The 26,166-nt window shown below is 32.5% G+C and overlaps 3 protein-coding genes across 3 annotated transcripts; 1 reads left to right on the top strand and 2 right to left on the bottom strand.

Annotated features, from left to right (window-relative positions):
* Positions 1-270: 270 nt before the first annotated feature.
* Positions 271-15,693, bottom strand: c11.1 (maestro heat like repeat family protein c11.1). The gene is made up of 12 exons (XM_088242631.1): positions 15,479-15,693; positions 12,634-12,814; positions 10,662-10,833; positions 9,394-9,583; positions 6,458-9,308; positions 6,230-6,383; positions 5,861-6,121; positions 5,530-5,744; positions 5,207-5,404; positions 4,415-4,694; positions 2,676-2,913; positions 271-2,544 (listed from the first exon to the last, which is right to left on the bottom strand). Exons 1-12 carry the CDS (start codon positions 15,507-15,509, stop codon positions 2,366-2,368), a joined length of 4,950 nt encoding a protein of 1,649 aa, XP_088098757.1. The 5' UTR covers positions 15,510-15,693; the 3' UTR covers positions 271-2,365.
* A 2,271-nt stretch (positions 15,694-17,964) lies between these two features.
* On the top strand, positions 17,965-19,291 carry EMC5 (ER membrane protein complex subunit 5). The gene is made up of 3 exons (XM_088242630.1): positions 17,965-18,193; positions 18,281-18,333; positions 18,966-19,291. Exons 1-3 carry the CDS (start codon positions 18,115-18,117, stop codon positions 19,191-19,193), a joined length of 360 nt encoding a protein of 119 aa, XP_088098756.1. The 5' UTR covers positions 17,965-18,114; the 3' UTR covers positions 19,194-19,291.
* A 5,803-nt stretch (positions 19,292-25,094) lies between these two features.
* Positions 25,095-26,138, bottom strand: Gar1 (Gar1 ribonucleoprotein). The gene has a single exon (XM_088242583.1). It carries the CDS (start codon positions 25,983-25,985, stop codon positions 25,251-25,253), a length of 735 nt encoding a protein of 244 aa, XP_088098709.1. The 5' UTR covers positions 25,986-26,138; the 3' UTR covers positions 25,095-25,250.
* Positions 26,139-26,166: the final 28 nt, after the last annotated feature.

Here is a 26,166-nt window from a genome sequence, read left to right as displayed (position 1 = left end):
ATAGTAAAATGGATATTTAAGCAAAAAAGGGCATCAGTTTCTCACTACTATACCTTTAAATATCCACGTAGTTTTAAATAAAAATATTTTTACCTAAGATGGGAGACAGATTTTTTAATGAGAATACATTAAAAACAATATGATTAATATATTTTTATTCAAAATTCAACACTTATAACTACAAACACATATAACATTTAAAAACAATTATAATTTTAAGACCCATTATGGGCAGGGATAATAATAATGGAAATAGTTGAATAAGAATGGTGAATCAAAAAAAACTTTATTTATGATTCAACATATACATATTGATATTTTATTCCAGAGAACATAATTTATAAAGATGAAATCTGCTTAAGTCTTATAAGTAAAAAATATATTAACAACTTTGAAGACATTAACAGGATTTAAAAAAATATTATGTACTTATTTTCATTGACCAGTTCATACACATAGACGCGCCCTGAGCCCTCAAAAATAACGACAATTGACTGATACCCAACACGTATTTAGTCGTTCTTAGATCGCCAGCCAGGTGTGACATTTAGAATCGAAACCAAAATGCCTGCTTATGTCATGAAACTGCGTAAAAGCCTTTCAGATTAACATTGTAAAAAGGATTGGGTAACTTTTCATCGGTTCATGAGCATGTTACAAAGCTTAAATTAATTTATATTTAGATAAAAATATTTTTTTTAAACATCAAATTATGCCTAGCAGCGAAATGGTGAAGCTCTTCTTACAGGAATGCACTAATAGGATTGTTTTTAAAAAATAATAAATGTTGGTTAATATTATTTTTGCGTTCCCCAAAATCCAATGAAAGGAATTAAATGGGTCGAAATTAGAAGGAATTAAAAGAAATAATCTGATAGGGATCCGCCAAAAATTAATGTTGCTTGTAAACATCAAAATACAAGCTTTTCATATACAAAAAATGGGTATCTTTAAATTTTTGGTAGAATGTGCATAATAATTGAATGCAGCCCTGGAATAAATAAACAAACTCAGTTACTATGGGTACGTTTTTGTGTCACTACTTTTAAAAATATTTTACTCTGTAGGGTGCGTCTATGTATTAATATGTCAATGGCATATCATATATTTTTTTAATGGAACATGGAGTACTTCTAGAATGTCCATCACTCGTATAAAACATTATGGTATCTACCAATGATGGATCAAGTAGACACATTTATAGCGCAAAAAAGGCATTTATATTCTGGTGCCTTCTGTGCTTTTGTCATGATTAATGTGATACTACACAGAAATATGTCATTATGTGTGATGAAAAAATGCTTTAATTGCGAGAACAGAATTATCATTACATTCTTATGTGCAATCAAATTTATGGAATAAGTAAATAATTTGTTATATTTTTAAGCGCATTTTTCAATTTTTTTTTACAGCTGCTAGCAAGTATAGATTCTATGATGAGTAACGCAGAAATACATATGAATTAAGCAAGTATGTATATTTCTTTCTTACATGAATGATTGCATGTGTATTGTGGTTTGCTATCTCTTTTTTTACAATTGTCGAGGGTAACGCATTATTTTGCTATATCTTAGATGTAGCTGGTATAGGAATAATTATAAGTCATTGGTATGTACATAATATACTAAATTATCAAATTCTAAATTACAACAATATTTGCACAAAACTAGATGATATTCCAATAACCCAGAGAGATTTTCTTAATTTGAAGAAGTAGCAAGATATGCAAAAATGACCAAATTACTAAAGCTGTGCTTAAAAAATTATAAGGAAGAATATTGCAACAATTTATAAATTTGTGTAACTTTTACATAAAAACCAAAAAGAAAAAGTACCATATTGTTATGTTAGACTTAAATGTAATTTGTTACAGCTTTAGCTGAGATATTTTTTCGTGTTTATTAAACATTCATTTTGAAGAAACCTGTACTTAACTCTAAAACACATTGCTCATAAGGTTGTAAACTAATCAAACATAAATATATTACTTATATTATAATATGGTGATAGCAAAATTAATTTATTACAATTTCTTTGCCTACACAACAATAAAAGCAAATTAATATTTGTACACAAAGAGGAATTTTTTAATAATTATGAGACCAATTCAAATCTTTAACAGTTCATTTACAAGAACATACATGTCATAATAATGTATTTAGATATTTTTTATTAAACATATCAACGTGAACATTTTTTGTTCGCAGCAGATAGGAAGAGTTTAATGATATTAGGATTTGTATTTTGAAAAATCCATAATAGTAAAGAGAATACATTTATGTATGCCTAGAGGTTTGAGGGAGAGAGTTGAGGATTAGAGATGATTGCTTGTGCAGTAGACATACAAGAAATCTTCAGCAACAATTTATTGTGAGGCTTCCCTTTTGACAGCGTTGTTTTGGTACAAACTGCTTAAAGCTGTAGCAGTCGAGGCTCTCACTCTAGCATTAGAATCTTTCATTAACTGCAATAAACGAGAAGTCAAAAGCTTCTTATTATCCTCGTAATTCTCATCTGTGGCACTATAACTAGAGAAGAGTACTCCTAAAATGGAAAATAATTGCATATTAAAAATACAGAACTTCAGTGTAGTCTTTCAACACATTACTTCTCTTTTCAATCGAAATAAAACAACTGGAGTATGTATTTCAAACAATATCATGTATAAAGCAAACCTGAGACAAGAGCTGCGTTAGCCCTGATGCCATCCCATGGGCTGTTCAAATAGTTGAAAGTATTTTCAATAAATTGAGGAACATATTTAGGAAGTTCAGATGACACATTTTTTATTAAATCAACTGTAAAGTCCATTAGGTGAAGTTTTGCTGAATCGATTAGGTGATTCTGAATCATGTTGTTAGTTTTCTGAGCGCCAAATACAGGTGATATTTTCTTAAGTGTTTGCTTGCATGCCTAAAAATTATTTTTAAAAATACATAAACCAAACATACTAAAAAAAACGCAGTGAAGAATAATCAAAACTAAGTCATTAATTTAATAAATATTTTTTAAATTAGTTGAAAATATATAGACACTATGGTAACACTGTGGATACTATTATTTATTTAATTATTATTTTATTTTATTTGGGAAATCAACAGTTCTACATACATATTTTTAGTAAACAAACAGATATAGGTGTATAAACTCAGAACTAATAACAGATTTCCACATAGTGTACAAAGTTAGTAAAGAAAATATATTACATATCAAATAAATACATACAATTTATACATATAAAAATGTTATTTTCATGTACTCAATAATCAAAGAATTTTTTATATTTATTTTAAGAACGTTACTGTAAATTGGGCGGGATTAGGACAAGAATGCTTGAAGAGAGGATAAGGAGGGGAAGGGAGATGTACATATTTATTATTATAATGTCTACTAAGTTACATAATGCATTTTTAGTGTAAATTTTAAATCTGACAGAGTGATGTTTGTGTAATCTATGTTTTAAAATTTTGTATTGTACATTGAAAAAGTCCTACGAAAAAAAGCATTTTTAACATACGACGTTTTACTTATTGGTACATGAAACAGGTGGTACCATCTACAAATCCTGGCTGGCACATGTATTGTTATTAAACCAAGCAGCTCTGTACAGTCAACCATTCCTGTCATAATTTTGTAAAGCAGTAGTTGGTCCGCACACACTCTGCGGTATTGTAGAGAAATTATTCCATGGAAGGTGGAGGCAGTGAGAGTAGATACATAAGAAATACCGGTTTTGTATTTAAGGTACTTTATAAATTTGTTTTGAATATTTTCTATTCTACTTATATATATGGCATACTGGGGATTCCATATCTGAGATGCGTATTCCAAATGGCTTCTGACAAATGTATAACATAATGAAATTAGGGCCTTTGGATTATCAAAGTGTTTACTCATTCGAATGATGAAACCTAACATGCTCAATGCTTTGGAGGTAATTTTATTGATATGCGATTCAAAAAGTAGTTTTGAGTCTAAAACAATCCCAAGATCTTTAATTTCGTGCTTTCTCATTAGTACATTATTGTTTAGTTTGTAATCAAAATTAGTATTCATATTAGTTTTTATCACCCGTCGATGGGAGAGTTTTTTCCCAAAACTATAGTTGTGTTCTTTTAATAGAATAAACTTATATCTGTAACACTAATAACAAAGCTTTGGTTTTATAATAATTCATATTTTATTATTATTTTATCAGTTAGTTACTTCTTTACCTTAAAACAAAACTTTGTATGCATGTACATGAAAAAATAATAAGTGTTGTGTAAAATATTAACTGAGATAGTAAACCACGAACTTTGAAACTATATATTATGTATATTTTGAATATTACATTTACCTACATAACTAATGAATACTGAATTATGAAATTAAACTTTTTAATTCATGAATTAGTCAAAATAAATATTTGTACCTTAACAACTCTCGGGTCACCATCTGCAAGGTGGAGTAAGAAGCATGGGAATAGAGCCAAAGCTTGTTCCCGTAGATCATCAGAAATTTTTGTTGAAACCAAATCTCCAAATAAAAGTATGGATGCTTCTCTAAGAAGTGCATTTTCAGTGTTAAAAAATGATTTGATTCTCTGAGAAATTGGCGGTAGTGAAGCCATCTGCTTTTCTTTGATTGATGGCAATACAAGTAATCCATTTAAGCCAATAATGGAAACAAGAGGGATATTCGTCTTCAGAGAGCTGAAAATTGTCAATAGAAAAATAAACAGGTAATATAAACTTAAATCTGTGTTTGTTTATGGTGATGCACGAAGCTCGGGAATATGAAAGAGTTTTGAGGGACACTTGACAGATAATATTATGTTTATATTTTTTTAATAGTTGTAATTACAAAATGGTTGCAAGTGGGAATATTTAAAATACTTTTTTTTTCATCTTTACTTTTTATAAAATATAAAAAATAATGTGTCGTCACTGGGTACCCAGGTTTTAATAACCCAGATTTAAATGGATAGCGGAAGTAGGTTTTAAATTTTAATTGCCTAATGCCCTCAAGTCCCTTTGACCGAAAGAGGTACATATAAATTTGTATTTGTTTGAGTCGTTGTTTCGAGGATTAAGTGATTATATTATTGATATGCAGTGTATTGTAGGGGTCTCTGTTTCAGGTCTCTGTATTATTAGAGAAAATACAGAAAACCGATTAAAAAATCAATATATTTGAATTAACAATTAATAATTCTATATCATACCTTCCTTGATAATCATCTAGACCATTGTACAGAGCTAATATTACTGAAGACAAGTAATGTTCTCTTTGATCTTCTTTTAAATATCTTATATTGCTTAATCCAGAAAGGCTGACGGCTCTTACTTCAAGCGTAGTATCTTTCCAGCCGGTGCTTAATGTAGCCATAACCGTTTCCAACAATACTGGATTATCATTACATCTGCAAACAAAATTAGAGTCAATATTGTAATATTATTAATCAACTTTTGCTATTATATTATAAATTCAAGATACTAAAATAAATAATCATTTGGAGTGATTCAAATAAAGGAGAGCACTATTTACCTAAATGTAACTAAATGGCTGAAAAAGGCAACCACAGCGATTCTCTGAGGGACGAACGCTGCTCTAGAATATATGTTCAATGTGGAAACAATGGAAACAAGGCGCTGTGGATAATCTTTGCAAAACACTTCTACTAAATACACCACCATGTCAAGGAAGGAGTTAAGATGGTCTCCGGACTCCAGCTGAGTACATTGAAGACAAGCATCCGCTGCCTGTGAATAAAAAATGAGTCACTGGATTTATTTTCACATTTCGTTATTCACCAAATTCCACTTATTCAAATGGTTGTTTATAAAGAAACGTGTTTGTTTGTCCAAAAAAAACTAACCTTTTCATGATTAGCATTTATGAGAAAATATCTCAAAGCATCCAAAACCATTCTTGCGGGAGACAGTTTTGTAGCTTGGTGGTTTGGTACGAAACCAAACTTCTCACTTTTGTTAGTGGACAATGCTGTGTGAGCAGGAGCATCTGCACCGATGAAGCAGGCAAGTATGGTGAACAGCATTGAAAATACTTCATTAAACTTCTCGTTGCATATTGACTTTACTTCTACTTGGCTGAACATCTCACTTAGTGCACTAATAGCCTTAAAGAAAATGTGTATTGTATTAAAATATGCATCGTAAATTATTAGCAACTGCAATAATATGTGACTCCAATACATAAGTATACATTATTTTTAAAAGGCACTTACTGCGAGAGTTTGAACTGCTACCACCCTTCCATTATCGTATTTTAATGATTCCTCAAATAACGGTTCTATTGCTAATATTTGACACAATTGGTCTATAATTATTGCTGCAATTGCTACATTTCGTGTTAAGTACCGCCAACAGTCATTTACAGACCTAAAAAACAATAGATAAAAGGTAAATATTTTAACACAATTTGAAACAATAAATATTAAGAAAAAGAAACTAACTTTTCAAACGGTAATGGCTGTAATAGAAGGAATGTGATGACTAGTTTTGGGTGATGTTTAGTCAGCGTCAGCATAGCATTCAATAGCCCATCTCGTACATTTCCTTCTACAGAAATTAGCGAATTGAGAATATACTGCATGATGTCATCAACATTTTGGTGCAAATCTTGCCCTTTACACTGAATTAAATTGCCGAGTACAATATTGCATCCTAAACCAGACATCTCATTGTTGTACAATCCACTTAATAAACTTTCAATCAGCTGAATGGTTTGGTGGTGTGGTACTCGATCACTTATAATGATTGCTAAATCTGATATCAATCCAGAAAACTTTTCTATATCACGAGTTTCAATACCGCTCTGAATGTGTCCGAGCTTTTCGCATATTTCATTGTTTGAATCTAATGAACGACCTTCGTATAAATCAATTATTTGAATTAAAATTTTTACACAATCGATAGCGGTGTAACGAACAACACTACTTTTATCAGCACATCTAGGTACCATTTTGCCCATAATTAAACCAGCTTGTCCAAATCTACTAGGATTTTCATATGTCAATTTAACATTTTGGATAAAAAACGTGAGTGCAACTTGAACGGAACGAATTACAGCGGTGCGAACTTGCTCACTGTCACTATCAATCCACTCATCCAAAATACTCAGTATGTCATCCAAAGTACTGGGGCATACAGATTGCAACATAAATTCCTTGATTAGGGTATTGAGAGAACTTAATCCATCGTTCATCACTTTTGCGAAACTATCATTGGATACTTCTTCTTCCTCATTTCCAAATTTGGTTTTAAGAAAACTGACTGAATTATAGACTTTACCACATATAGTCCTAAGAATTAGATTTCTCTCTTCAGGAGCAAGATGTTTCGGTAGCAGTATCAATGCAGTTGTTGCTTTAATCACAGATGGATAAAGTTCTACATTGGAAGTTTTTAGCGTATGTTCGAACATTTGATCTAATACTAGATTGATTAAGTTCCATCGGTCTGGAAGAACAATATTCGAGTGAGAAACTGTACAAACTGCTTTAGCAAGATGTTCAACAGTATCGAGTGCAGCTTGGATTAAAGAAGGAGGATTTGAAGTAAGTCGCAACTGCGCCACACTCCATCGGATAGCTCCTCCATAGCCCCCTACATCTGATCCCACTAGATGGAGTAATACACTTTCCTCCAATACTTCTTTGGCAATTTCTCCATATATCAATGTTATTGAATATTTCATGTTGTTGATATCATTTTCATGCTTAGAATTTTTCATAAAATTGAAATTCAAGAACCTGTTTGATTTTTTTGAGTCTATTTCTTTTGACAAAATATCTAATTTATCAACAATACAGAGACCATGTTTAATTGAAATTATACCCAACGCTCGTGCTATATATTTACTTTCCTCTGGTGAACTGTTAGTCAGAGCATTAAACAAAATATCCAAAGTATACCCAACGGTTTGTGAGTCCACAACATGACACAACAGAATTGCGAGAAATTTGTAAAGTATGCCTTTTCTTTGAATAAACTTTTCATTTTTAGGTATTTGTTCTAATATTTTTTGTAACACTGATTCTATCCATTTGTTATCATTGACAAGGTATATGGCAGATCTGATTAAATCTAAAATTAGTGATTCCCACGTTTCATGACAGAATTCATTTGAATCTAAATACACACCTAGCTTTTGTAAGTCCATAACCCATGACACTTTTAGATCCTTATGGACATATTCGCAAAAATTTGATAAAAATGAAATGATGTTTTGCACCATTTTTTTGTTACTATCATTGATTAAAAGAGATAGGCTACGAACATAAACAGATTCATTTGACGGCATGATTAATTCATTGCTGTCGGACACGTTTTTATCACTCTGCTCGACATTTGCAAGTTGAGTGAGGCACCGACTAATTATTGATAGAGTCGTATCACTATTTGAATTCAGCAGTGCTTTAAGTAAGAGGGGCCACAGACTTGGCTTTATATCTGGTACGGTAGAAGATAGTAAGTACAAAGAATTTTCACAGTCAAGAGTGAGGTTATTCGGTTCCATTTTATCCGTGTGTGTTGAGTCATAGCTACATTGAGTTATAATGAAGTCTAAGAGAACAGAATCATCTTTTTGTTGAATATATTGTCTGTAAGCTAATGCTACAATAGCTTTTAATAATATTCGTTTCATTTTTACAGAATGTTCAGTAACGATCATTGCTTTTAAAACAATAGTAAATCGACCGACAATTTTTGAAACCGACTTTTCTGACGATGTAATTAAATGTGTCAAAACAATTATAGCCTTCATCTTCTCTTCCTCGTTATTGTTTTTTGTTTGTTGAAATATGAACTCTAGGACACATTCTGAATAATTTGTAACAAATATATCAAAACACCGCAACAATTCAAAATGATTTTTTATCTTTTGCGGCTGATCATAATCGGGAGAAGTCACTATCAAGTGAAACATAGCTTGAATCATAGACTCTATCAGCTGTACTGATATTGAGCTTTCATCTTTGATAGATTCAATCAAAATAAGTGTCAGTGCCTGTGTAATAAAGTAAGAATCAATATGGGTTTTTTTATATAGGGTTGTTATTGCTGGAATTAACTTTGGAATCAAATCTTTTATCTTTTCAATTGGAAGTAAACTAAACATTGGCCCCATTGCTTCTAGAGCATTTTCCACAACTTTCGGTTCTGATGAATGTAACCAATGAATATGAAGAACATCAAAAGCGATTGATATTTCTGTAGAAAAATTATTCTTCTTTAAATCACTATTTTGGTTCTCATTATTTCCAAAATAGTCAATCAGTGCAGTCGAAAAATGTCCCAAGGCTGAAATAAGATATTAAAGATTTGATTATAATTAAAGATAAAAGAATACTAAGAAAATTATTTCAAAAAGAAAACTTTTTACTACCATATGAAAATGCTTGCTTGAGTGGATCTTGTTTTATCATTCCAAGTGTTGGTAACATTTTACCAAGAATGGGTTTAATAAATGGAACAGTCCCATTGATATTAGTAGCTGCCAATGTTCCCAAAGTATGTACAACAGTATAGTGAGGAACCACACCGGGTTTTACTAGCAAACCAAGCGGCTCAACTACCTATAGTTTAAAAAAATTAAAGAAATATGTAAATACGGTTCAAAAAACAAAAACTATAAGTCAATTAGAAATTTTGTTTCACATTAAAAAAGCTTTGAAAAATAATATTCCCCTAGTAAATCAAATATCTTTTCAATATAGTCAACTTTTTGGTTAAAAAATCAACCAATCATGTAACTTTCAACCTAGTCCCTCCCCTTCCTAACCCCCACCGCGACACATTTTGCAACATATTGCTAAATATTATTAACCTAAATTTAGTGCTTTTTTGGACATGGTAGTGTTTGCATCCCTTTTAGCTCCGCGTATAATTTTTGCATTTTTTCGTAAATACTGTGGTAAAGGTGAAAGTGTATTTTAATGTTTGCATGTTGGTGTAGTGAGTGTCTGTCATCTGTAATTTGCAAATGAATGTGTATATAACAAATGCATTACTTAAAAATTTAATTATTTTTCCATCTGTCAGATTGTCAAAGAAACAAAATGGAAATTTCGTTAGTGTTGCCAGGGTAAATTTTTTTTTACCCTACTTTGCTTATCTAATAAAAGAACTAATGAATATTAGACCTCGGATTAAACAACGCCGTAGGGGACATTTGAACGACATTATCTTTAAAACATCAAATATTTTTTAACATAATATAAAAATATCCGTTTTATGTCAAATAAAATTTGTTTTATATTTTAAGTTCAATAATTCAATTACTCTTATTAAATGACCCTTTACTTATCTACTCTGTTGTGTCAATCAATGTTTCCGCGTGCACAATAAAATTTTAGAGAAATTAACAGATTACTTTTTTTTTACCTTACATTTGTGTTATGATTTTTTTTTCCCATCAAGCAACATTATCCGGCGACTTCACGAATACGCGCGGCAAAAGTAAGCCGGAGTGGGGGAATTATTGGACACAGTCCGATGTATTCAAATATGATTCTACGCTCCTGGACTATTCTTAATTTTATGGCTAAGGCCTTAACTAAATTTTGAATTTATCAAAAATATTATGTTAATAAGTAGGAATGTTGATATCATATGTTGAAGTATTTTAATAGATACATTAAAATACTATTTTACCTCTGCACACCAGTAATTTCCTATTGCAACTAATATTCCTGATGCTGGCATTTGAATCAAAGGAATATAGTCACTGCAGGATGTCATTTCTTTTATAGTAATTTCTATAACCACTTTTACTATATCCAACTGTAAAAATTCTCCCTGCTGCATACAAATTTGTTCCAAAACCCTACAAAATAAATAAATAAATATGTATTTAAACATATAGCAAAATAATATTTTAAAGTATGTTGAATGACAGAATGCAATTTTTATTATGGATAATTTATAAGGCGCCATTTTTTAAAAAAAGCTCCTCAAGGGACGGTATTCCATCTGTTCTATCTCTCTTTAGCATGACAACACAAACAAACATTATTTGTTAAAATTTTCAGAAAACCATGACATTAATAATTGAAGTGTTCCAATTTATCAATTTGATAATTTTGCAGAGATAAAAAGACAATTTTAAAAGTTTATTTCAATGAAAGTTAACATTTATTTATTTTCATTACAAACAAAAACCTTTAATTTTTGTTTTCAATTTTTAAATTTAACGAATTGCATTTATTAAAAATATTACATTCATTAAGGTTTCCATTGAAACATTAACAACATACATAAAGTAAAGTAAATGTGAACCAAGCATTTTAATTTGTGGACAGAAATAATATTTCTGTCATGAAGCAATTTATAATACCATCCCAGCTAAAACTAGATGTAGAGGCAGACCCCTAGCAACATGGTGGTCTACTATTGGGAAGGCGTTGGCAGCACAAAATGTTCCAATTGTGACAACCCAGGACAGAAGATTCTGGCGCATACGTACAAGGAGGCCCGACCCTAGATGAACCGGGATATAGGGGCAGGGGAAAGAAGAAGAAATTTATAATACCTAGTCATCACTACCATCACGCCATTTCCCCATAGGATTAGGCAGAGAGGGTAGGGTGCCAGACATGTCTGTCTTGACAAATAACCCTAGCTTCTTTCATCTTCATTCATCTTGTCATGCATGCCCTTTGGTTGAAGACTTTTGACATGAACAGAGTAAAATTTTTCATCCATCTAATTATGCCAAGTCTACTTTTCAGTCCTTGGATTAGGTTTACATACACTCTAAAAATGCTCTAGCAATGTTTTTCCGGACGTGCTAGACGAAAACTAAACGGCCGCTATTCTCTGTAAACGTAATTTGTTTGTGGATATATACTTTGTTGAAATGAATACTGAATAGTATAGGGCCCCGGTATCTGTCAAAGCCAAGTGCTGAATCCGCAATAAAGGCGATTTGTTCCACTTTCAGGTTCGGCCTTGGCTATACCGGGGGAAATATAGAATATAATATTTTCATATTGATTTTAGGTATTTATGTGTGTTTATTTGTATGTGTTCATAATTTTATTTGTATGTTGCGCGGTATACTGCCGATTAAATCCATGCTCAGGCGAGCGTAGTATGTTGCTGGCCTTCGGGTTGAGTAAGAGTGGGGGGGGGGCGAGTAGGAGTGGGGGGAGTGAGTAAGCGTGGGGGATGGGGCCGAGTAAGCAGTCTCCCCTACTCCCTCCCCACGGCGGCGGCCACGTACACGGGCGGCAGCCGCACACACGGGTTAAGGGCAGAGTACCTGCGACGCCTTAAATGTGTATGCTATAAATAAACATCAGTTGGCTCCAGACACTTGAGTTGTGTGTTTCTCTTGTTGCCTTGCGCCCCGCTGCTTTCCGCTCCCGACTTTGCAGCTGGTTGCCGCCTTGATTGCCCTGACTGCGATCGCCTCTTTGTAACATCACGGCTCATTGGAAAGTTCTTTTCGCGACTATTGAGGTTGACTTAGCGGTCAGTGCTTTCTCGGTTCGTCAGGCTCCATGCCCTCCTGTTTATGCCGGATGGGCCAATTGGAAGGAACCAGGGAGATGAAGCCCCTCCTGTAGCGGGTCGGTTACAAATGTAATAAAATAATGATTTAAATATATTTCAAAGAGTTTACCTTAAAATATTCGCGATATGTTCATTTTCCATTTTCTTCTTAGAAAGTCTGTAATTACAACACACGGACAGCACATCATTAGCATTTTGTCCTGTGGCAATTTTGCAGAGAGACTTGTGAATAGCATCATTGACAGCGTCATCTTTATCTCTTAGCGAATCTAAAAGAGTATTTACACCAACTGAAATGAAAAATACACACATCGAGTAATAGCTTAGGTACAGACGTGATCGCGTTCAAGGCGCACGGAGGGAATGCGGTAGTGTGCTGCGACACTGTCCAGTTGAGTTTTAATAAAAATTGGCTCCATTGGATCCATATTGAGGAATATAATATCATAGGGTAATTACTGCAACTAAATATCTTTAAATTCAGGATTCTATAGTTGACTACTAAAAACACATTTTTGGGTCTTCCTCCATGAATGCTTAAAATACACAAGAAGTGATGCGTTGAAATAATATTAGGAAGTTTTTTATACACCACTTGTCTATTTGTAGCACTCATAGAGGATACAAAAATGTGTTTTTAGTGGTTAACTCAAAAATTCTGATTTGAAGTTACCTAGTTGTAGTAATTACCCAGAGATATATTCATGAATACACTCCAATTTTTATTGAAACTCAACCGAGCAGCGTCAAAACTAATTAAGAAAGTACAATTTTGAAAAAATGAGTTACTTTAAAAAAATTCTGAAAAAATCTTCCAGAAATTAAAAACAAAAAAAATTAAAAACCGATCCGGTCAAAAATTTTCAAAAACCCACTATAAAAATCATAACTTGAAAACTACACAAAATCGCAGAATATACATGGGGGTGATTTGGATAACGTTCAATATGAGGCACCTACATTTTACCGTTTGACATCACTTCCCCGGCCACCTGTATAATCAACTTATTAATGTTTAAAGACATTGCAGGTACTTTCACAGGATGTTTAGCTCTGAGTATAATGTATGTTTAAAGGAGATATTTATCATCATCATCAGTGGCGCTACAGCCCGTTGTGGGCCCTCCTCCAGAATCTGTCTCCATTTCTCCCTGCACCTAGCGGCTCTTCTCCAGTTCCTCAAGACAATTACTCAAATTTTACTTTCCACACTATCCAGCAATCATAATTTTGGTCTGCCTCTGTTTCGTCTGCCTTCCAGAGTGGTATAAAGAGTATTTTTTGGGGTACGATTATCATTAATTCTGGGCACATGGCCCGACCATTGAAACTTCTTATTTTTATGAATTGTGTAATGTTGGGTTCGCCATACAGTGCCTCTAATTCATGATTAAACCGTCTCCTCCACTCTCCATTTTGGTTGACAGCGCCAAATATATTCCTTAATATTTTTCATTTAAATACTAATACCATGTTTTCATCTCTCTCGGTCATAACCCAACATTCGGCACCATATGCAATGACCGATCTGATGAGAGTTTTGTAAATAATGGTCTTAGTTTTTCTAGTGAGCAATTTGGATCCCAGATATTTAAACAAGCCACAATCGGTTCGCTGCCGATTATTTCAGTACTTAAATATTTAAAGGAGTAGACATTGTCTACGTGGTGTGACCCAACGTCAATTGCCTGCTGTGCATAGTTTATTTGTGACTTTCTTGCTAACATGTATTTAGTTTCAGATGTATTTATTTTAAGACCCACGTGACTCGCAGCTATCTCTAGCTTAAATAAATCATCTTTTAATAATATAATAATAATAATATTGGATTAATTTACATAGCGCCATTTTGTGAAAAATTACCTCATGGGCGCTTTACAATTGTGTACTTAAATACTTTAGCTTATATAGTTAGAATATAAGTTTAAACTTACATCCTAAGCTAAAGTGACATATTATATTTTCTGATTTAAAATTGAGGGAGCAGAATAAACTAAAGAAGTGAGATTTTAGTTGGGATCTGAACTGGGATCCCGGGATGGTTCTAGAGATTAAGTCTAGGTCATCTGCATAGACTAATATCTGGATAGTCTTTCTAAAAATAGTTCCTGTTGTTTCTACTCCGGCATCTCTTATGGATTTTTCTAGAGCAATATTAAACAACAAGCATGCCAGGGCATCGCCTCACCTTAGACCGTTATACGTCTGGAATGAATCTGATTTACTGTTTTAGACCTTCACCAAGCATTGTGTTTTAAAAGAAGATATTTATGTGGTAACAAATACAAGCAAGTGAATAATAAGGTGATGTAAAAAGTTTGAGCAAATCATAATTAAGAATATAGGCAAGAAAATCTATTTTACAAATGAATATTATAATGCCATATACCACCCCTAGGCAAAAGGTCTCGAGTTTGATTCCCGGCATGGCTGAGATGAAAAATTTATTTAAAAAGGTGTTTTTACACTATAATATTTCCTAGTCCCTGGACTGGCACCTGAAGCGTAAGATTGATCATATTACCTTCACGAAGTAAAAATGATATGCTGCATTGGTGTGCCAATGCAGTAAGCTATTCAGCATTAGGTGCGTAAAGGGAATGATGAAATACCACCCAGTATAGGACACATTTTACAAAGTCAATCAACGCTTAAAACCTAAAATTTGTATTTGTATTTTTTATATACATTTATTAAGTCATTCTGACCGTTTCTATAATACATTCCTTATTTGATTTTTTCGAGTTAAGCTATTTATTGCAGTAGAAGCACATAAATATATTTTATTTGTTTTCAACTCTTTCCTTTATCACAGTTTTTTATTCATGTTTGTGAATAGGGCGTTTCTGAACTTCAAAGAAGAAGCGGAAACCTTACAGTACACAAGCCCCATGCATATCGTATTACTTGTACATTAATCGATTGAATGTGTTATTATATTCATTTCAACAAACCTTTTAAGTTATCAAATTCCTCGTTTGACATCTTCCGATAAATCCTTCACAGTTTTAAAAATGAATATGTCTCACCCAGAGTTAATCATCAAAAAAAGTTTTTTTAATGTATTTAAAACTATTAATCGTGAAATGTTGACAATACAAGCAAGTACAGAGTATTTTCTTTTGTAAATAACAAACGATGACAAATCTGAAACTGACAACTGACAATCTATTAAATTACACTCTTTCAGGGTTGCCAGACTGGATCAAGCAAAAATAGGTAGATTCGGAAAAATAAATCGGTAGATTTCGGTAGATTCGGGGGGTGAGGGGGGCTAAAATATAGTGTAGTCAGCGTTGCCAGATCTACCGATTTTTCGGTAGATCTAACGATTTTGGGAGCAATCTACCGATCTACCGAATTCGATTGAAATTCTACCGATTTTTATATATTTCCTTGTTTTTTCCACAGAATAAGATTTCAATGCAAATAAAACGAATTTTAATTATAATAATTTATTGCTTGTTTGCTCACTTCGATTGCCATCAATTGCTTATTTAAAAAACTGCTTATCTATCGTACATAAGTATACAATAAATGATATATTAATTATGGAATTGGCTAGTATTGTTGAATATAATATGGTAAAATAAATCATGGCATAGAATTTCATAACATTATTGAAAAATGTATATATGTCTATTTCTCCAATACCAACCAATTCATTTCATTAAAATATCATTAATTATATACTTATGTACAATAGATAAGGAGTTTTTTTAACAATCAACAGATGGCAACCTAAGTGAGCAAAGAAACAATAAATTATTATAACATGTATTCGTTTTATTTGTATTGAAATTTTGTTCTGTGAAAAAAAAACGAAGAAATGTAAAGAAATCGGTAGAATTTCAATAGAATTTGGTAGATCGGTAGATTGCTCCTAAAATCGGTAGATCAGTAATGGCGTCGGTAATGGCAACGCCGACTCTTATAAAGATACCCATCTTTCATAGAAATATTCGAAAATATTTTTTCTCTGACTTTTTTTCTTACCTTTTCGCACAATTTGCTGACTTATTCTAATATGGTCGAGTTGATGAGCAGGACCCGTCCAAAAAAAAGTATTTCTGTAAAGACATACTAATTCCACTAATTGAAATTTCTCGATCTGGCGATCTAGCGGCAAAAAATATAAGCTTTAGGAATTAACCCAAAAATGAAACCATTCTCGAATAAAAACCGAACACAAGATAATTGCCAACTTTTCTGACAGTTCATCGAATGAAATCTTAGCTTAAACGTAAGAAAAAAGCATTCAAGACATGTTTTTGTTTTTGAAATATAGCGGAAAACATTTACAAAGTTACATAATATATCTTACTGTATAGGTCATAAAGTGGCATTATTGAATAGTTTTATTTTTGCTGAATTAAAAAATATATGTTTTTCGTTGCTAGAATTTTATCACTCCATGTGCTTTGTAGCTGCAAGACGTTTGATAATATAAGCCTTTATGTTACGTAAATTCACTAACTAAATCTATTTTTCAACTTCTTCCATTGAATAATAAAACTTCCAACTATAAATGTGTAGTGTAATAACAAAGACAGGCACCTGTCTATTTGTCGTGTAGATGAGTTTAAGCTAGCATAACTTTTTTTACTGAGGTAGGTAGTCTGTGGCTAATGTTTTGCTTTTGCGCAAAACAATTTTTTGACGTAATGAAACTAAGCTGATTTGGTATTTTTATGTCACAATCAGCGATGACAGATCCACGTGACCCAAATGCCGGCTTTTTATTGGTTGATTGACAGACAAGTGATTTTTAATACTAAACCAATGAGTAGATATTCGACTTTGAAATCAGGGTTGATTTTTATTACGTTTGTTCTCCATGCTTGTCACACGTACCTACATAACACTATTCGAAAGTGTGAGCGAAAAACATTTTTTTTTCCCCTAAATTTTGACTTGAATGACAAATTCTGTGACAATCTTTTTCATCAATGACAGTCTTTTTCAAGTTAAGTCGTGTCTTTCTCGGTCTTCCTTATTTTCTTCATTCATTAACATGCATTCGCATATGGTAGATCCTTTAAGCTGTTTTTTCGCCATTCATTTGCTCTACATGTCTAAACTAATCCAGCACTCTTTTGATTAAAATATTAATTAAATTAGATATATATCAAATAACTTTCAACAACACGTCACGTGTTTTTTTATTTATTAAAATAAGAAATTCGTCAATTCACCATCTTTTTTTTTTTTAAACGTGGTTTGAAATTTTTGACATTTTTTTCAGAAATCTGCTGTTTCAATTACACCATTAACCAACATACAGTACTTGTATTCCAAAATTTTTTTAAAAATATATGTGAGGAACGCTCTTAAATATAAATGAGATATTCTATATCGATTTTTACAATAAAATAAAAAAGATCCAAAGTGAGTTGGATGTTTTCTGCATATATACGTCCATTTTAACATTACAATTTTATCTTTGCCGTGAACTGTCAAAAGTGCTTCAAAGTGTCAAAACCTACACCGTCGAAACGTAAAATATCAGATGAGAAAAACTCTTACTTTTCTTTTAATTGTAAATATTTCAGCCCGTCTTTTGGTTAAAAAACTAAATTAAAAATCCAAAATGTCTTTTCCAAAACACAAGATAGCTCTGGTAGTCGGATTCATATCAATATTTCACGCTGCCTATTCCGCCGCTCAACGTTAGTAAATTTTAATTGTATATTATAAATTATTTAAATGTCATAAATATTTTAAGGTGTAACTAAATTATTTGGTTTCCTTTTTAGACCGTTCTTATCTACGTATAACGCAACAAGAATTCACAAGGCTGCCAATTGATGTAAGTGCCGCAAAAAATATTTATAAATATTTTGTATTTGTTCTATTAAAATTGAGTTTCTTAGGTACTTCATCATGTTAATTTATAAGTCAAATAAACCAACCCTACTTAACCACATTTGTCGTGAAAACTCAATAATGGAAATCTTGATTATTCATACTAGAACATTTTGAATTGAAGAAATATTGTATGTAGTGGTGGCTAGTGTAGCAGACTCACGGATCATAGATCGGAACTCCGCTCTATCACAATTTGATTCCCATTTTCCAATTGTGAGTTATTTACATCTCGTCGAAAATGCCCCCTTTGAATTTAAAATATTTGGGTAAAAAAAAACGCAAATATTTATTTTTATTTAGAAAATAAAAACATACGAGGGTATTAGAAGCAAACTTAAAAATCTCCATTGAAGGGAGTTACTGAGATATTTGCAAAAAAATTTGAAAGAAGAATTGTGAGATTTGTAATTATGCTTCACCAACTCAATGGAGAACGCTAAGTTTGTGGTGTCAAGTAGTATAATTGAAATCTGATTTTGCAAGATTAAAAAACAGTTTTAAATTTCGCTATTATTTAGGTAGGTAGATTTTTGTGTATAGTTTATCTCAATGTACTAAAATATCTTCTTTCAGATTATTGTGCAGGGAATATTTAGCCTTTTCCTAGTCATGTATGGCGTCCTCCACGTTGCTGGAAATTTCAATGAAATCCGCGCCACCGTTGGATTAGAGAAAAAAACCTGGGAGGATCAAATGAACATTCCATCATTTTATACTTTTAACCATCGTGGACGAATTTTCAATCTGAACTACTGCGTATCTACTAAAAGTGATTTGGAAAATTCAGAAAATGCATTTTAAAATTTAGGTCTTATTTGTTGATTTGTATTGTATGTATATTTATAATTTATTAATTATATCCACTATTTCGATGAATAAATAAATTATCGTAAAACAAATATATTTTTTCATGACAAAAACCTTATTTTAAAATTAACTTATTTATTTTATTATTTAAACCAACTGACGGGTTGTTAGATAAACCCTTATAGATTGGTATATAAACAAGTATTTAAAAAGCAAATTAAATTAAGATATAAAAAGCAACTAAATTTGTTGCAACATAGAGAGAAAACATTTTTGAGAAAGGAATATTGAAGTCTAGGCATTTACAGGGCTTATGACCTGTAATTGGCTGGTTTAAGTGGCCACTTTGCACACTGTAACATTCACCATTCTGCCTATGTTTAAACATTTACATTTCCACAATTCTTCCATCTGTTGACTTTCGTGAAGTAAAATAACTTAAACCTTTATCATGTGGGTGAGATTCATCCGGCTGAATCTCAAAAATGTTTTCCCTCTCTGTTGCAACAAATTTAAACATGAATAACTCTCTAGGGAGGAAATCCAGCCAGTCTGCAAGCATTTGGACATACTTAAAACATTGTTGAATGTACATTGGTACTTATATAAAGACAAAGTTTCAAAGTAAACCTTGTTTAAATTATTTGAATATAATAGATTTAACAAAAAAATAATAAATAATCATGAGAAAATTATATTCTCTCCGATCTATTCCTTTTTAGGAAATTAAGCATGAACACGTACATTGACGATCAGTGCATGCTTCCACCAGCTAAGACAAATCAAATGCATTTGCAAAAAAATTCCGGTTGATGCCACCCATCAATTAATAAATGCTTTCGTGGTGTCAAGAGTTAATTATTGTAATGGTATCTACACAGGCCTACCAATGAATAAAATTACTCGCCTGCAGTCTATGTACAATAATCTAGTAAAATGTTTTTTTTTTTAGTTGTGTAGAGTCTTTATTCAATAAAATACACACTATTACAATATTAATACATTATAAAAAGAAAACAAAGTATTAATCATATTTTGTCCTGATAAACTATTAAATAATAGTTTGTCATCGGGTGCTCAGACATTAGTTTTAATTAAGAATCAAATAAAAGAGAAAAGACAATATTGTACACATATAAAATAATTAACATACATTAATTAGTTTTTGATGCTTTGAAAAATAAAATATATTATTAAGAAATCGGGTTGTGGTCCTGTGGCTAGTGTCTCAGACTCATGGACCAAAGGTCCATGGTTCGAATCCTACTCTCCATTTTCTAATAGTGAGTTATTTACAACTCGTTGAAAATGGCCCTCAAAATGAAATATTTGGGTAAATCATAAGAGCGCAAATAAAAAATAAAAAAGAAGAAAGAAAAGAATAAAACTCAACAAAACTAGATAAAATGGTTTAATTTTTTTTTTTACAAGGAAAATAGAAAAAAATATGTGATTAAAATTAAAGAATAGTCATTTACTTGAATAGAATTTAAACATAAGAAAAAATAAATATACATGCATAAATAGTGGGTGCTCAGAAATGTAACCAAAACAAGATAAAAAATAAAACAAAGTAAGTCGAAAATTTTAATTCATATCTACAAAAAAAAAACAGTGAAAATTAAGGTCTAAAATATGTAAATAAAATAAGAAAGAATTAAAAGAAAGGGCCAAAATGAAAATAATAAAAATCTATCTAATGAGAGATAAAAATACGGAGTTTAAGAATATTTTAGGTAAATAATAAATCAAAATAGAAACATTCTGTCTATTAACAGCTTTCGTAATAAAAACATAATTTTATTTTTATTATGATATGTTTTCAAGTCAAGTGGCAACATATTAAATACTTTTGGAACAATATAATTTTTTTTAAATTTTGGCACAACTTAGGCCATCAACAGATGTAAATCTTGTTGGATAGCTGTGTTCTAATTTATTTTTATACATCGAGCTGAACATCTGTTGGATAATAATTTTGCTCCATAAAATACCCTTAACTGGTAAAACATTAACTTTTTTAGACGCGAATGGAGTATTATGTCTCTGATTGTATACATAAGTAGGTGCAATCAATTTGACAAGTGCATTTTGAACATTTTGTCCATATATTTTTTTTTTGATAAAGAAATATTTGCGTTCTTATGATTTACCCAAATATTTAATTTTGAGGACCATTTTCAACAAGTTGTAAATAACTCACTATTAGAAAATGGGAATCAAGTTGGGGTACAGTGGGATTCGAACCACGGACCTTTGATCCGTGAGTCCGAGACACTAGCCACAGGACCACAGCCCGATTCGTTTTTAATTTTATTTTATTTTAATTTAATGTTTGTTGCACAAGAATTTCCCCAAGCGGTGATCCCATATCTTATTATGGATTCACCCAGAGACAAATATACTAATCTTAATGTGGAGAGAGGAAATATATACTTTAATTTATGCAGTTGGCTAACTACAGATCTTAACCGTTTGCATGTTTTCATAACATGAATCTTCTTCTTGAGGTGCCTTGTCAGGACCTCCCGACGTTGGGGATCAATACTGCAAAAGGATCTCGATCCTGCGCTACTCCGCAGCCAGGACAACTGCTTATTGGATGTATTCGCCATAGCGATTCCTGGGAAAAGATGACCAGAGTGGTCCTGTTACCTTCTCTGGTGGATTTTTCTGTCGGGGTTACCTTCCCTTAGCTGGTTGGTTCTGGTTTGGAGGCGCCAGAAACTCGCCTTTCACCCTCTCGTTATCTGCTGTGATCACACCGTTATGAGTGTGATCCCATTACCCGGGGTTCGCGACGTGGACGCTGACGAGTAGGACTAGTCAGTAGTGCTGCCGGTGGAATGCAACTGGGCATTTGAATATGAATATTCCACTTAAAAAAGCAATTAATAGTTATACCTAAATAAACATATTCATCCACAATATATAATTTCTCACAAAAGCAAATTCTATCAATGTGAGAGTTATGAAGGCATTCAAAATGGTGAGATTTTACAACAGGTAACATATTTATTTTGGCATGTGGCGATGACTTTTTTGGCATTTATTAAAAAACCTGAATCATGGCACCAAATTTGTAACATATTATAGTCATTCTGTAACATTTCAGTACATGTATTAATATCACTATGCGAAACAACTAGAGCAGTATCGTCTGCATATACAAAGTGTTTAACATGTGAAAATATATATTTAATGAATGAAACATGTATTATATACAATATGAGTCCTAATATAAAACACTTCAGACATTGTTCTGTTAGTTAGGTAGTTTTTAAAGAGGTCAAGTAATGGTCCTCTTATTTAAACATTTTAATAATTTACAATGATCTATAGCAGCGTTTCCTAACCTTTTTCAGCCACAGACCCCTAGGAAATCAAGCAACATTTTCAAAGACCCCCTTGGTAAAAAAACTAGCAATAAATTTCTGACCATTTATTTTGGTAATACAAATACAAAAAAAAAATTGTTAAAAAAAAAATGTTAATAATTAACAATAAGCAACTCCAACACGATTGCTTTTTTGCAACTAAATTAATGATATTCAGGTTGATGTTAGTTACTATTACTACTAAGTTGTATTCTCAAATCAGATTCCACTTGTAATCTGTTTCTGTGTTTGTTTTTAGTATATTTAAGAGCAGAGAATGCCTTTTCACAGAGGTATGTGGTTTTTCAAAAAGCAGTAAATGTTTCAGTTCTTCTTCTGATATTTCCTTATAATCTTTCTTTACATTCAATCAAAAACTTGATATAGAGGATTCTTTGAAATTACATTTCAATGCTGAATCACAAGATATTTCTATTAATTGGTTTTTCTGTGCTGTTGTCAAGCCATTAATATCAGTAACATATGTGTTAAAGGGTTTAATATTCAATTTTTATTTTTGTCGGGTACTGAAAAATAATCCCGAAACGAAGAGCTTAAAGCCCAGAGGTGTTTAATAATTTCGTCTTGTACTTGTGCTGGCAACATTTCTCCACCAGAGGATTACAAAAACGCTGATAGTGTAGGAAAGTGATCATAGTTTTTTTGAATTGTACGATTTGACCAAAGGTCAAGCTTTTTTAGCATCGTTTCAATTTTATCTTTAACTTGGAAGATGTTGTTATCTCTCCCTTGTAGACTCAAGTTCTAATGTTAAGAAAGCGTAGAGATTACGAGAATTTTGGTGGCATTTATTTATTATTGTTAAATGGTCCAGAGATGAGACTGCGGACCCCCATACATATATTCGCGGACCCCCAGGGGTCCGCCGCCGACCACAGGTTAAGAAACACTGATCTATAGTATCAAAAGCCTTAGGAAAATCAATAAATAATATTGATACATGTTTCCTTAATAGGAATAATTTTAGTTCATAATTAACGTAATTAGGAAAACTTTGGAGAAGAGTTTTAGTACTCTTCTTTTTTTGAAAACCATGTTGGTTGATATAAATTATTCCAAAAATTTCGAGATATTTAGTCAATTTTAATTATACATATTTTTCAAAAAAAAAATCAAGAGCGGGTAAAATACTAATAGGTCTATAATTTCCTAATAATTAATGATCACCTCCTTTTTATATTGGTCTAATTCTCCTGCATTTCAATTTCAATGGAATTTTAACCTGAGATATAATTTTATTTATTAAATGTGTTACAATCGGTCCTAGAATATGTGCATATTTTTTAATATCAACTATTCTGATTTGATTAGCCCCTAGTGCTTTTGAGTTTTTCATTAGCCTTATGATATTAATGATTTCAAATAATTTAGCTTTAGGTAAGTATAAACTGTGGGGTAGCTCTTCAGATAATGACTAATCAATTTTCTTGTCGCATTTGTGTAACATTTGACACGTTTTCATAGGAATACTTAGCAAAATCATTTGAGACTTTTTCAACATTATCATAATCGGTAACAAAGTACCTTTTAATGATGTCATCACAGTTTGTTTTAGATTTTCTGCATAGTATTCTGCTACATTGGTTGCACGTTTTTTAAGCATAATTGAAACAATTTTGAAATTTCTCATTAAAATATGTGATCTTAAATTTATAATTTTTTTATTTAGATTGTTCCGTAACCTTTTTTATTCCTTTTCGTAAAATTTATTACTAGGTGTGCTTTTCCATTTCTTAAATAACGCGTCTCATATTTTATATCATCCAATATCTCATAATTCATCCTATCGTAAGGTCTGGTTTTATTCTTACATGAAACTAAAACCAAACTATCCTTATACATATTCACAAAATTCTCACTAATTTTATTATTAATGCGAGGAGGGCATTCCAGTCATATTTTGTAATGTGTGATTTTTTTTTAACGACATTTAATTAGTTATTATCAATATCATGATTTGAGTGGATGAGAGTAGTTTAGCAATGTGCTCACATTATCATTTATGTTTATGTCTTATATAATACGATTTTGAATAATGAAGACAGTTTAAATAAACAAAAAAATTTTTGTATAATGTAAAGTATAATTTATTTAGTATTTTAAACATTTTATATTTACAATTTCAATTACTCAAATGCTGTGCCCATAAACCTGGAAAAAATATTCAATTCTCCGATTGAAAGACCCTAGTTATGATCTCTGCAGTGTCAATGAAGTAGTGGATAATATTTTAGGCACAAGAGTTTTGTAAATCAAATATCTGCAGTGCTAAAAAAGAACTTCCTTCATCCCAAGCGAATTATTAGTTCCTTCTAGTTTAATTTTTATACCAATTTGAGAAAAAACATATCAACACACGTGATTTATTCATTTCCATTCAAATAAATTTACATAAATCCTTGATTAGAAACAGATAACTTTTGCTTTCGGTACATCAAATGTGTGAATAATTAGTAAGAAAAAAATTATGCCGAGATAACTGAAAATAACTCATAAAAATGTTTAGAATATTTTATTAACACTTAGAATTAATACAGGTCTGTAACTTTCACAAAATATTACTTGAACACGAGTCATCACCATATTACTATTTGTAATGGAAAGTATCCACTGTCAACTGAGGTCAATCCGAGGGTTAAATGTCAGGACCCATTCAGTACCTCCCACGGCCGCCTCCTCCCCGGCTGAATCCACCGCCCCCTCCTCCCCGACCACCGAAGCCGCCGCCACCGCCCCGCCCGCCGAAGCCACCGCCGCCACGACCCCGGAAGCCACCACCGCCGCGACCTCCTCCGCCCCTGCCGCCCCCACGGCCACCGCCGCCACCCCTACCGACCCCACATCCTCGCCCACCGCCCCGACCGGCACCAGGCGGTTGAGGAAGAAAGCGACGAAGTGGCAACAGTTTTGCTGGATCGATGAAAAGTTCTTGCATCTCTTTAAAACTTTTAGCTTTAATATTTTCACTTAATTTTACAGAAACGTAGTAGTCACGGATATTTCCAAATATTTCGTCGATTTTTCCGACTTGCTCTTTGTTTTCTAAATATATAGGGGCGTTGAAATAAGGAACGTCTTCTATGTTGACTTTACAAACGAGATCGTCCTGAACAGAGTAAGCGAAGTGACCCAAAGGAATGACTTGTTCCGGCGGTCCTTGGTCATATCCCCTGTTGCCGCCAAATCCTCCGCCTCCGCCACCGCCACGTCCTCGGCCTCCGCCTCGGGCCCCGTAGCCGCCGCCACCGCCCCCTCCTCCGTATCCTCCGCCGCCGCGTCCGCCGTATCCTCCGCCACCGCCGCCGCCACCGCCGCCGCCATAACCTCCACCTCCACCGCCGTAACCTCCGCCGCCTCTACCACCGCCTCCGCGGCCTCGAAACGACATTTTATATCCTTTTTACTACTTATCTTAATTTAAATTAACATAAATAAAATGAACTTTTCGTATCTGTCACTTTAAAAAATACTTTTTTGAAAGTTATTCCGCAAATGACATGTAGCGCAACACACGTGCTAAACCATAGAACATGGAACATTGGAACATGTGATGGGAACACAGACTACAG

The sequence above is a fragment of the Micrasema longulum genome, unplaced genomic scaffold (assembly GCF_059751315.1).
Source record: "Micrasema longulum isolate JH-2025_06_02 unplaced genomic scaffold, ASM5975131v1 h1tg000147l, whole genome shotgun sequence".
NCBI classification, from domain to species: domain Eukaryota; kingdom Metazoa; phylum Arthropoda; class Insecta; order Trichoptera; family Brachycentridae; genus Micrasema; species Micrasema longulum.
Note: the sequence above shows the minus strand (reverse complement) of the source record. Positions and strands in the feature narration are given on the sequence as shown.

Bases quoted from the DNA above. Each gene is read 5' to 3' on its own strand.
- c11.1 (XM_088242631.1), bottom strand. From the start codon at position 15,509: ATGTCAAACGAGGAATTTGATAACTTAAAAG. The intron at 9,584-10,661 runs GTAAAATAGTAT...TTTAAACTATAG, and splicing joins GAAATTACTGGTGTGCAGAG to GTAGTTGAGCCGCTTGGTTT. The intron at 4,695-5,206 runs GTATGATATAGA...GACAATTTTCAG, and splicing joins CTAGATGATTATCAAGGAAG to CTCTCTGAAGACGAATATCC.
- Gar1 (XM_088242583.1), bottom strand. From the start codon at position 25,985: ATGTCGTTTCGAGGCCGCGGAGGCGGTGGTAGAGGCGGCGGAGGTTAC.
- EMC5 (XM_088242630.1), top strand. From the start codon at position 18,115: ATGTCTTTTCCAAAACACAAGATAGCTCTGGTAGTCGGATTCATATCA. The intron at 18,194-18,280 runs GTTAGTAAATTT...TTTCCTTTTTAG, and splicing joins TGCCTATTCCGCCGCTCAAC to ACCGTTCTTATCTACGTATA. The intron at 18,334-18,965 runs GTAAGTGCCGCA...ATCTTCTTTCAG, and splicing joins TCACAAGGCTGCCAATTGAT to ATTATTGTGCAGGGAATATT.